Genomic DNA, 12011 nt, shown 5'->3' on the forward strand with positions numbered 1-12011 from the left:
AGTCTAGCGCATTGTGAATTCTCAGCATGAGTCCCCACGAGCTAGCCGGACTCGCCACTTTTTTAGCACCAAGTCTTGATGTTATGAAGACTCAGCTAGGGACTCCGACTTGGCTGGAGCCCAATTCCAGAGACTCAAGCATGACAGAGAAAGGGGGACAGGGACCTCAGGTTCTGCTGGAACAGTTTGTGGGCGCCGCAGTCACAGAGGACGGGTCATGCCAAAGCCACCTGCCCCCACCCTCGGAAAGCAACTCAACAGCGAAGGATGTGCACGACGTGGCTTTTTCTTCGAACTCCCTTCCCAAGCAGAATTTTTTTTTTGAATGTGGGGGAGAGAGTGTAAGAGGAGGAGCCCGAACAGCGCCATCTTGAGTTGCCCGAAGGTACAGTACCAAAGGCCTGCCAAAAATCGCATGGGACGCACTGCCATTAGTGGGCTTTTCTCCGAGATCGGCCGGCCCAGAAACGAGGACATTTTTACCACGGAAGAACAAAGAACTACGACGCTGCCAGGGGATTCCGCTTAGTGTGTGCTCTGCTCCGCATCGGAGCGACAGGCGCAACTGAAGGAACCGACAGCACTGACGAGACTGACGTAACTGATTGAAGGTAACCTTCGAGAACTCATAGATGCTTTGTACTTGTAAATACTATGACCGTTTACTAAACCATCGGGCCCGACATACGGGGTGTTAAGTTTTTACGGCTTGATTTTTGGTCCTTTACTTCTTCTCGCGAAGAGGCATTGGCCCGCGATCCATGAGATTCGCTCCTGGCCCGCGATGGCGGTGTACGTTGCATGGCAAAAGACAATGCGCATGCCTAAACCACTTATCGCCACCTGCAAACGTGAAGGTCGGATGCGAGCGGCCTTTCTCCGTACGCCGCCTATGTGCGACCTCACGGAGCGGAAGTATGACGTCACGCGACGCCCGGTCCGCGGGCCCATGAGCCGTCGTGTGACCTTTGTTCCTGTTGGTGAACGCATAGCACGGTGGAAGACCAAGCGCATGCCTAATACGTTTGCCGCTATCTGCAGAGGCGAAGGCCGGAGCAGGCTGTAATAACGCCATGATGATGATTATGATCGCGACAGTTTTCCGCCCTAGACATTACAGCCCAGCTCCGGCTGCACCGCCTGTCGTCGATTTTGCGAAGTAGCGACGGGGCTGCTCCCGCTGGCTTGTTTGCCAGCGGCCAGCAGCACCCGGCTTATTACTGTTGCTGGCCTTTTGTTTACTCGCCTCACGCAGAAACTTTACATCGTTGCATGTGCGCCATGCGCAGGCTTTACGGGACCGATTATGGGACAAGCATCAGATTTTAACCTTTCGAAATCACTATTTTACATCGTGAGGAACTGTCTACGACGTTAATGGCAACCGACACCTGGGTAAACGTGAAACAAAAAAAAAAACAAAAAAACTCTGGGGATCTGATAAATTTCTGTCTATCCCTGCCTCGATTTTTTGGGGGGCTTGAACAGCGTTAGGCTGTATACATCGCGCAAAACTCCGAACCGTGCAGTACACTTCATTGGTTGCTGTGCGTGACATCGGACGTCAGCTTTCTATGCTGCCTGTTTACCTGCGTCATGTTGTACTTCTGGTTCATTCCTGCGCACTTTATTAAACTGCTACTTTATCTTTACAAGATGCGGATGCGCTTTAGATTTCACTAACATTGGCTTCACTACGACACCTTTGCACTATTCTGCGAATGATACCTGACGCTGCTCCGCAGCTAAAAAGGCAAATGTAGTGAAGCATGAAACTTCAGATAGTGCACCTATTTTCTTTCAGTACTTTCGCCTGAAGAAGACTAATAATACTCGTACTACTAATAATAATCTCGTTTTGTTTAGTATTAATTTTTGAAATATTTTTAGTGAGGGAAGAGTGGCGCAAATAGTGGTGTGGTGTAACATCTCGAAACCGCACGTGGACTGAAGGATGCAGTAGCGGAGGGATCCGGATTAAATTCGATTATCAGAGGTTCTTTCACGTGCACTGACACTGCACACCGCGGGAATGCTTTTGTGTTTAGCTTACGTCGAAGTGAGGTCGCGGTCAGGATTTGGTGCCACCACTTCGGGCTCAGTAGCTAGTGGGCACACAATGCGTGTTCGCATTTCAAGGGCTCTCTACTCGCCTCGTCCCGCTGCACTGGGCGCGTCGCAGAGCTCTATTTTGCCGCCCTTTCTGTTTAATGTGGCGATGTCGGTGGCGAAACGCCAAAGTTGCCAAACCACCAAGGCGGGTAATGTTTGAAGGTTTGTTAGTCCCCTCAGAAACGTTAGTCCTTAAGTGTATGACGAAAAAGAGCAATATCTGCGGCTAGAATTTGTTAACGTGAAGAAATCGAACATGAAGATCTAGCGTACCCATCTACCAAATGTCCGATCGCAGAGACTAGTGCTCCCAAGTCACGGCTGTTTGTAGGAGTCGAAAATTAACCACTCCGTGCAGTTGGTGCTTTTCTCTTTATCTTCAACCAAGTGCCGAGTGGCAAAGACTACACCATATATTACGCCGACAATGTTGCGTGTAGTGCAGTAGTTAGGAGCTCGAAAAGTTACCACCTAAAACTGCATGTTTTATAAGGCACCCTAGGTTTGGTAACCCAACCCTAGTCGCGGCGGGTTGCAATCCGAACCAGTTTTCTTTTTTCTTTTTTTTCCCGTGGTGTAGCGGCCTGTAAGGATTGAACGGGGAGGGGAGGGACATCATTTTTAATCGCTGATATCTTCGGTGTTAGCTTAAAAATTGTGGTATGGTGACGAGTGAATACCGATCTTTAGCGCGTTTTTCTTAAATTCAGTGCATATCATTTCATGGTTCCTTGGAAATATCTCAGGTGGTCCGAATTAAACAAGAATACCCCATTTCGTCGTACCCTGTGGCCCATGCGTCGCTTTTGGACGTTAAATTTCACAATTTACACTTATTAATCCAATGCGGCCTGAATAGCCCTTCTATGTAACAAACAATTTGAGTACTTCAAGTGGGTTTGCTGTGAGATGTGATTACGTCTATTCTCAAGATTAGGCGCAAAACACGTTTAATCGCAGCGTGGTGAGCTACTATCGTGTAGCCAGGAGCCCAGGCTGCGGCAGTAGTTCTCACAATAACTGTATCCGTCTGCTTGCACGATGAATACGTATACACTTCTAAGAAACACGCATCAAATAAATGTCGAACTCGCTCGACTGTAATGTCCTACTTGCTCTGGGGATTGGCAGGCGCCACAGCTACAGGCGAGCATGCTGCGGCTGAGCTTTAAAAAGCGGCACTCGAACCGCGCAAATCTGGCAGCCCGAAGTGCGACTAGGTACTACAAAGCGCTTCTTACCCATAATCGTGTCCAGTCGGCCTCTGGACCCGGATGACATTCCCAGGCGTGCCGCAACAGCAGTCAACACGGACTGTCCATGGGGTCGGACCGCACCGTCACGGGAGCGTGCGCAACGATCACTGTGGGTGGTGCCAAACCGCGGCACAAAAGCCTAGTTCTTAGCAAAACTTGAACGGCGCCCACCTCAACGTCAAAGCCGAGAACCTTATGTTCACGCACTGATATGCACTCTGTCTGTGTGAAATACAGATAAGCACAGCCAACACAGCTTGACATACCTCTGAAAGACGGACGCGCCTCTATACGTCTGCCACTGGATAGATGGATGGCCAGATCTATGGATGGATGTTAGGATCCTTTTCTTTTAAATTGGGTGGTAGCAAGTGCCACCATGCCCGGAATTCGCTTTGCTTTATATTTCTCTTGCCAGTCTGTCAAATTGAACGGTATTATTGATAAATTCGCCAGTTTTTTTATATCTAAAGTTATACTCACTTTCACGTTTGACCAATTTTAAATCCTGAAATGGTATACTTTCGTCACCCCCCTGCTTTAGAGCCGCCACTTCTATTGGCTTTTTGCTTATGTCTGCCGGAGATTCATTCACATTACTTTTGTTATCGCCGAACCCTAGGCTTTCAGGGCGAATGACTGTGTCTGTGTCGACATCTGGTTGAATAAGATATTTTTCATTGTCTCTATGGATTTACCACATGTCATCTTCTTGGTTAAATTTCTTTTTGTAGCTTCGCGTTCGAAGACAACCCGATTTCGTTTCAAAGAATAGGGTGCTGCTTCTTGAGTTGTCATAGATCCTTTCATCTTTATTTGGTTTTGTTTTCCATTTTCTGTACAGGTCTTGCTGTTTCTTTTTAATCGAATTACTCCAGTCACTCCCCTTTACGTTTATGACATATTCTTTAAAGCTCATTATTTTTCCGTCCTGGTTTCCTGCATACCTAGTGGTTAACGTTCTAGCCACTTTCCACCACTGTTAGTCAACGCTTTTTCTGTAGAAGTAGTTAATTATTTGAACGAAAACGTCTTCTACAGAAGTCCGTCTGGTTGGGTTCTTGAGATAGTTGAGAGAAAACTGACGCCAACCAATATTTGTAACTTTACCCAAAGTTTCGGGACCAACTCGGTCCCTTTTCCAGGGGTGACTAAAGCGTGCCAGCAGCAGCAGCGGGTTGCTTGCTGCCTTTGCTCTCTCTTTGTTAGCACGTGTCGCAGTCCACTAACGTACGCGGAGGGGAGCGTTCCTGGAGTCCTATTCATCGCCGCCTTTAAATACCTTAGTTGCTCACCTGTTATCGTCCAGTTTCCTCGGGCGTTCTTCATATAATGTTTTACTCCCCAACTGCCTTCATTTTTGGTTTTGCCACGGCCATCAAGTGCTATCTACCAACAGTTCTGTGATTTGCCTCTAGTCCCGACTGAACTTCTGCTCTTAGGCACAAACCCGCATTCCCAGTAGAGTAAGCCCTGGCACCACTATTCCCTTCCAAATACCTCCCAGTACTTCATGCCTGATGTAGCCCCCTGATGCCCTATGTTTCATCACAACGGAATCTCTTCGCCATTTCTTCCTGGTAGACTTTTCGTGCTTTTGCAAGTATATCTGTCCTTTGTGTATCCGTACCCCGAGATATTTGTATTCTGCAAGCCTGGGTATCTCACTGCCTTTCATTCTAGGTACCTGATCTGTGGAATCACTGAATGTCATCAAACCTGATTTAATGCCGCTAAAAGTGAAGGGGCCGCTGCGCAACGCTGTGTTGTTAACGGATGGATGAAAAGTGACACGATACGAAATGAAGCCCTTACAGTACTTGTGACATGCCTAAAACTGTCGATCCGAAAGCAATATTTCCCACAAAATATCCGCGGCCACGCGGGAACTTCAAGCATACGTCGCCTAGCACTTACGGGTATTCATCATAAGAGAAAACGAACGCGTGCCAGGTAATAAGAACACAAGAAACCGGATTAAAGAAAAATCTGTCACCAAGATACATTAGTCAGTTGTAATTAGTGTTCAATGAATCGGTGCGCGTTCTTGTGAACCCAGGCTTGCAAACTCTCCCCGATCCTATTTCCGTTCTCGTTCTCCGCTTTTTTTTTTCTTTTTTGAGTCGAGGCTGCCCTCGCGTTCGCGTGCCGCGTTTTTCCCCAGGAAGGGTGAACGACACGACGCGGTCGCCACACGGACCGCGCTGACCGACTTTGGGGCGCTCTCCTCCCAACGCCGCCGCTTAATCCACGGAGAAAGCCCGCAGCTGGGTCACTCCCACCCGATTCGGCTGGGGTTTCCCCCCAGCTCCGGACTGGCCCGCGCAAGCGCAGCCTGCTTCCTCGCCGGCGCGGCGGACAGTCAGTCCTCCTTCCAGGATATAACCTCAGTGAAAAAACAATTTCACCGTTAACCCCATCCCACAGAGCCGAGTGTGCCCGCGAAGTGCATGGCTAGAGGCGACCAATGTAGAAGGAAGCGCAACGAGCAATATTTCTTATTGAGGAAGAGAAAGGATATTGCGAGCAACAAGAAGTGTAAGGGTAGAAATATCTGGGGCGCTTGATGCAGCTGCGTTTGCGCACCTTTGCTCTCCGCTCGGCCTCCTCTCCATCCTCCTCTGAGCTCTCCCCTCCGCGCGTTTGCCGCCGTTACTTGGGCTTGGAGCCGTCCGCTATGGGCGTGAAAATGCGTGTGCCATAGGCAATAGGCCGTTGTGGTGGCTGGCACTGGGGCAGAGCCGCCGCCCGGTCCGGGACCTCCTGCATTGTGGCGTCGTTTTGAGGAGGGTGAGTCTGCGCTGTGCTGCGGCCTGTGGACCAACCACGCGGCCTTGCGTGGTGATCGGTCGCCAGTGAGCTGTTCCTTGGGGCATAAGAGTTCTTGTCGTTGACGGAACCATGCTTGAACTGTGGACAGTGGTAAGAAGTGCTGCCTGGTACTTATAATGATGACTAAGGCGTTCATCTTTGAGATGCTGGAATTTGAGCGCGTACAAATGAACGAGGTGGGTGCTTACTGATACTGACGTAATGTGGAGGTGCCGTTAGCTTCTGCCACCAATTGTGAGAGCATGCGCGCGGTGCACGTGGGCAGCTGGCGCTGGTCATTGAGAGCGGTAGCGGTAAACCTGGAGGTATGTTAAAATGTTAACGTGGCCATGCCAACAGCTGCCCCGCATTTTCCTATAAGTAGCAAAACAAAAATGTTGCATCTCTAATCACTGCTTACAAGGTGCAGTTTCTCCACGTTCAAGGCTCCACGGGGAACAGGACCCTGAGAGCTCGCACTCGAACGGGTACCATGCATGGAAAATGACCACAATGTGGACCATTTATTTTTTCTTTTTCACATCCAGCAGAATGCCGGCAGCTACCAGCCACCGTCACCCACGAAAGTCAGCTGCATTAGAGAGGATTTTCTTTGACTGATTGATTGATGATCGGGATGTATATCATTTTTAGAAGTAGCCGCCAACACTAAAACCCTTCCACAGCCGGAAGTGGAAATAGGCATTTATTGACAATAAAAGAAACCATGACGATCGGCATCTGTTGCGGTCGTCCAATGGTTACTCGCCTCAATCCTTGCATTCTTCCTCAATAATAGGTCCGGCAGTTTAGCTTTTCCACCTCTTATCCCGCACTACGGCTCTGGCCAACAGCAGTTGATAGATTCTCAGTGCGCATTTCCGGCGCTGAAAAACACACGACTCACTCGGCAAAGCGCCGGTCGAGGAACCGAGAGGTCGACGGTTCGATTTCCACTACTCGACCATCGATGCATGATTTCCTCGGCCTCTTTTTCTGATAACCCCGCGTGTCTGTGGGCGCGCTTTCGTGCGCGCGTACATGTGTGTGCTTGCGTTCAGAGTAAGGAAAGCTCAAGTCCTCGTGTCGCAGTTTTTAATTAAAAACGCAAGTTGGTGATGGTGCCACAAAACTTTTATTTTTACGAAAGCAACAGACTGCCCACCTGTTCGCCTGTAGCGCCTGAGCTAGTAGACAAGCTGCAATGTCTCCTAGATTGCTATTTACTGGTCACGCAAATAGGGACGCTTCTAGATAGCGTAACAGGAATGACCGCTGCTCTGAGCAGCCGACCACGTTCACACCGCCCTGAAACAACGGCAGTTGAGTGTCCAGCCAAGCGCGTCGTTCCGCAAAGGCTCTAGCGCATCAAAAGGGTTGCCGGACGGGAACTGAACCGAAGCCCCATCTCAGCACGGCCGTATGTATCTCGACCCGTCTCGACGAAAATTCGGGCCCTGAAAAACGACGGTGCGGTGCGAAAATTAAAGGCTGGGTTTTGTGTAAACGCTAAGCGTTGGTGCCTTTTTTTTTTTGCACCGCATTTATGCGCTGCTTACACGCAGGGACCCACTGCGACTGACAGCTTGACGGGGGGCGCACCACAGGTCGCGCTTGAATGCGCGCAATTTTGCGGAAATGCAGCACATTGCAATAGCGCCCAACGAGCGTTTTCGAATGAGAGGAGAACGGGTGGTGGCGAAACGAAAATAAAGAAATAAAATAATCTGGTCCCTTGGCATGCTGTTGGAATGTCGTAAACATTGTTGGAAGCGTGCGATAAAAGTGCTGACTGCTCGAATGCGGCACAAAATTACGGCCGTGAGGCGGATGCCCCCTTTATCTGTAGAAGGATGCCCCGCAGTAAGTGGAAAACGCATTGTAGCTCCTAGCAGGTACAGTCGCGTAGAGAATAGTATGGACCACGCTTCAGAATTCAAACTGTTCTGTCGCGATGCGTAACGGAAATACAAATGTTTGCTGCCTTGATGTGCAAGGTAAAAAATAAATATTACTTGCAGATGCATCAAACATGTATTGTTTTTCATTAGGTGACGCGTGAGAAGGCTTCGGCCGCCGAAGCGTGATTCATTTACTTCTGTCCGCGACTGCACCTCCCAGGAAAGAAATTAACGCGGGTGTTTATCAGACTATACGCCAGAACTCCAGCCAGGAGTAGTTCTTCTTTTTCACACAAATTTGGAGATGTCGCTGCGGACCACATCACATGGATTAAAACAAAAAGACGAAACTTTCACTCCATGCTCGGTGCAGCTGATATGGGCTACAAGTTGGTCTTGCGTTGACCGAAGTGCTGTTTTAAGAACAGGGATGTTGGCGCCACTATAACTGACACGTTTTCTCGGTTGGTGGCCCAGAACAATAAGCGAACCACCCTGCATCGAGTGCAAGCGTTGGGCTGTCCACCATGTGCAGAAACACGTCAGACAGGGCACATTAGAGAAGCATTCAACTGCTAGTATTTCAAAAGTGTAATAAACACTGGCAAAATTATCTGCTTTTCATTAAAGAGTTTCTCACTGTTTTAACCAGTATAATGCTTGAAAAGTTTGAAAAGCAAACTTCGCCTGGAAGCTCGAAACAAAAAATTCAGGGAGAGGGTGGGGGGGGGGGGGGGGCACTTTGTTGACCTAAAATGCGGTGAGGCGAAAGCCCTTAGCGCGGTGCTGCTGCTCGTGCGTGTCACTGATGTGTGGTTAAGGTGTTAATTAAGTGCACAATTGTTCGTGAATCTTAAATGCTGGAGACACTGGAGGGCGTTTGGGAGCATCCGTCTGATTCGACGCCTTTCTGCAAACACTCTCCAGCGTCCTAGACAAGGAGAACTACACATGCGTTGGCAGGAAGTAGCGTAGTCGTTAGCACGCTCGGCTAAGCAACGGAAGTATGGTGGTTCGAATCTCCTCTTCTTATCGAGTTGAAGAGCGTAACAGACGGATGGATGGACGCGAGCATGAGCCATTAAATGCCTTCGCTTTAAAATTGCTCGTACGACGTTTCCTCTTTGCCTATAGGTTCCTCCTTATCGCAGTGCTAAGCATGGCCGAGCTCGAGACCCTGGGACCCTCGAGTTTGAGGGTCTTTAGTCCCAGTGCTACCACATGTTTCTCTATAGAAACCCATGCATTCTATCAAGGCTAACTTTCTTTTTTCTCTCTGTCTACTACTTGTACACCTTATTTTTCATCACCAAAGCCCATCGAAGTTATATTCTTCTTTTTCTTCTACCTGTTGTGCTTACAAGAAATGGCAGTAAATGCTAGTGGCACTATTTTCGGAGTTGGTGCTACGCGTCAACATTTACGAAAGTCACCATGACGATAACGCTTGCAAGGCAGTCAAAATTTTTACCTCAGTATAAACAGTGCTAATTATCACAATATCTTGGGAATGTTGTTCAAATGTAAAAAATATATATTTTTTGGTACGGGTATGATACTGGTTCGCCCTTGAGGACGTCAGTGCCCAAGCAGTCACCGCAGTGACTTTATTTATCTAACATTTCTTTCTGCACTCCTCTGCGCAGCATGTGCCCGGGGCGCTGGACGGCCGTGACGTCACTGGCGGCGGTGGCAGCGGTGCTGGTGACGCTCTGCTGCCTGGGCGCCGCGGCGCACGCGGGGGGCCTGCCGGACGGCCATGGCGGCGGCGGCGGCCTCCTGCGCCAAGGTAACAGCGCCTGGCAGCCAACCCTCGACAATCCCTGGACCTCCCCCTACCCCGTGGCGCCAGAGGGACGCGGCAAGGCGCTCGATGTCCAAACCCTTACCAATATCATCAACGTGGCGCGATATATCTTGTGTGAGTTTCTCCTGCCCAGATGTACGTGCGCATGCGCCCCACTGAAGCATGCACCTGCAGGGCTCCCATCGAGGCGTGCACGTGTGTGATAGCCGCGTGTGTATAGCATGCACAACTATATTCCTGCACGCATATTCCCCAGTTCTCCATACTCTCACCAAAACCTGTCAAAACTAGCCACAGCTGGTTCCAGCAAATCGGAGAGCTACAGTATTGCATGTGCTCACCGCATGTCCTTAGGAAGTATTCAGAGCGTTAAAGCTGCAAGTCAAAGTTGCAAGTCATATCAAGCGCGATAGTACATTTATCCGAGCCAAGTGATCACCGTAGATTTAGATTATGAAAGAGAAAATAATGGGCGAATAGGTTCGAGGGCAGCGCACTTTGGATTGCCACTTTGAAGTAGCGAAGAGCGACTTACCAATCCCGAGCAGGAAGTATATAGCCGATGAATTTTGCTAGTGTTCACCCACGGAGCTGCAACTTGAAGGCTCACAAGAAGGCTAGAAGCGAAGCCGAGAACAGTGCAGCGAGCGATGGAGATGAAAGTGATAGGAGTAATGTTAAGAGAAAGAAAGAGTGCAGCTTGGATGTAAGAGCAAGCTCGAGTAGATGAATTTTATCTGAAATAAAAAAGAAATAAGGGGACATGGGCAGGACAAATGTAATGCGCAGCGCTGTCAACCGGTAGTCAAGTTTAGAATTTCAGAGTGGATACCAAGCGAAGGAAAACGGAATCGAGGACAGGCCGAGGGTTCGGTGGATTGGCGAGCTCAGGAGACCTTCCGAAACAATATGGCTGCGTCGGGGAGAAGACAGCATTAACGGGACGTCACTATACTCGCGGTAAACTTTCTGTGCATCTGAAGCTGAGGCTAAGCAGGAAAGTGAAGGAGATGGGCCTTTGTCTTTTCCCGGACGGATGGACGGACGGAGGTAGGAAAAGTGATGGACCAAAGTGCAAGTGTCATTCCGCAGCATAATATATACTCCATCTCATAAGTTTCTTCCAGTACTATGAAAGCTATAGAGTCCTCCTCGGCCAATCATGAGAGTGCATTAAACGTGTTCTTCCGCGTTTCGTCGTCTGTTTGTCATCTGCTCGTGGCGTATGGAGATATGGATGGAAAAGACTAAATAAACGCTGTCTGCGTACCAAATACTGAAGGAATGAAGGAAGCTGTACCTTCAACAATGCTGCAAGGTTTTAGTGACACACAGTACAGTTATAAAGGGTGTTATCAGAACTTGCGCCATGTGGCCGATAGCCATGAAGAATCGAAACCCTTGCTCAAAGCAATGAGGTTTCATCGAAATCCGTGGCCGAATAGAAACACTGCCTTTTCTTTTTGCCCCTCAGTAAACGCTGTATGGTTTAGTAGCCTAGACGAACACATAATTTGAAATACGATCGGTACGCGCATGCCTGACACACCATAACTGATAATTAACGTATGGTTGAATGCGAAACCAGATTAGAATGCCGTGACCCTTCAAGAGAGCACTATGAGTTCTGGGTATATCTTCTTAAAGACAAACGATTTTAACCCTATTAGTGATTCTGGACTGCTTGTCTTGCAGCTGTACTTAAGTACTGCACTGATACTGATCTCGACAGATAAAGATCTTTTCAGGCAACTGTAGTCGGACACAGCTCAAGAAAACAGCGGCAAATATCCCTCATAGGCACATCCTCCAGCCAATAGCGTCGTCTGAGTGTCATGACGTCGCGGTTAATTCCTTGCACTTGCTAGTGCGACATTGGAGATGGTGGTACGCTGCAAGAGGATTAACCCCGACGTCATGACAAACATTATTTGCCATTGAGGGACATTTGCCGCTGCTTTCTTGAGTTGTATCCGTCATCAGCTGCATCGTGTATTGCCGGCTAGGTATCTTCTGGAACGCGTCTCGCGACTGGAAAATATAGTAGTGAACTATAGTAGTGAATCTCGCGGGCCCAGAGTGGTGGTTCTAATGCCTGCATTCTACAAAATAAAAGCGCACCTG

At 48.9% G+C, this 12011-nt stretch overlaps 1 protein-coding gene across 2 annotated transcripts in view; it reads left to right on the forward strand.

Moving 5' to 3' along the window:
* LOC144136629 (trypsin-1-like) overlaps positions 1-12011 on the forward strand; it is a 53095-nt gene that overhangs the window by 32120 nt on the left and 8964 nt on the right. The window contains exon 2 of one of the 2 annotated variants that reach the window (XM_077669129.1): positions 9727-10001. In XM_077669129.1, the coding sequence (XP_077525255.1) occupies positions 9728-10001 (274 nt within the window). In that variant the 5' untranslated portion in view covers position 9727. The remainder of the gene's footprint in view (positions 1-9726; positions 10002-12011) is intronic. The other variant, XM_077669130.1, reaches the window with a different exon arrangement.

This window comes from Amblyomma americanum, chromosome 6 (assembly GCF_052857255.1).
Source record: "Amblyomma americanum isolate KBUSLIRL-KWMA chromosome 6, ASM5285725v1, whole genome shotgun sequence".
Lineage (NCBI taxonomy): Eukaryota > Metazoa > Arthropoda > Arachnida > Ixodida > Ixodidae > Amblyomma > Amblyomma americanum.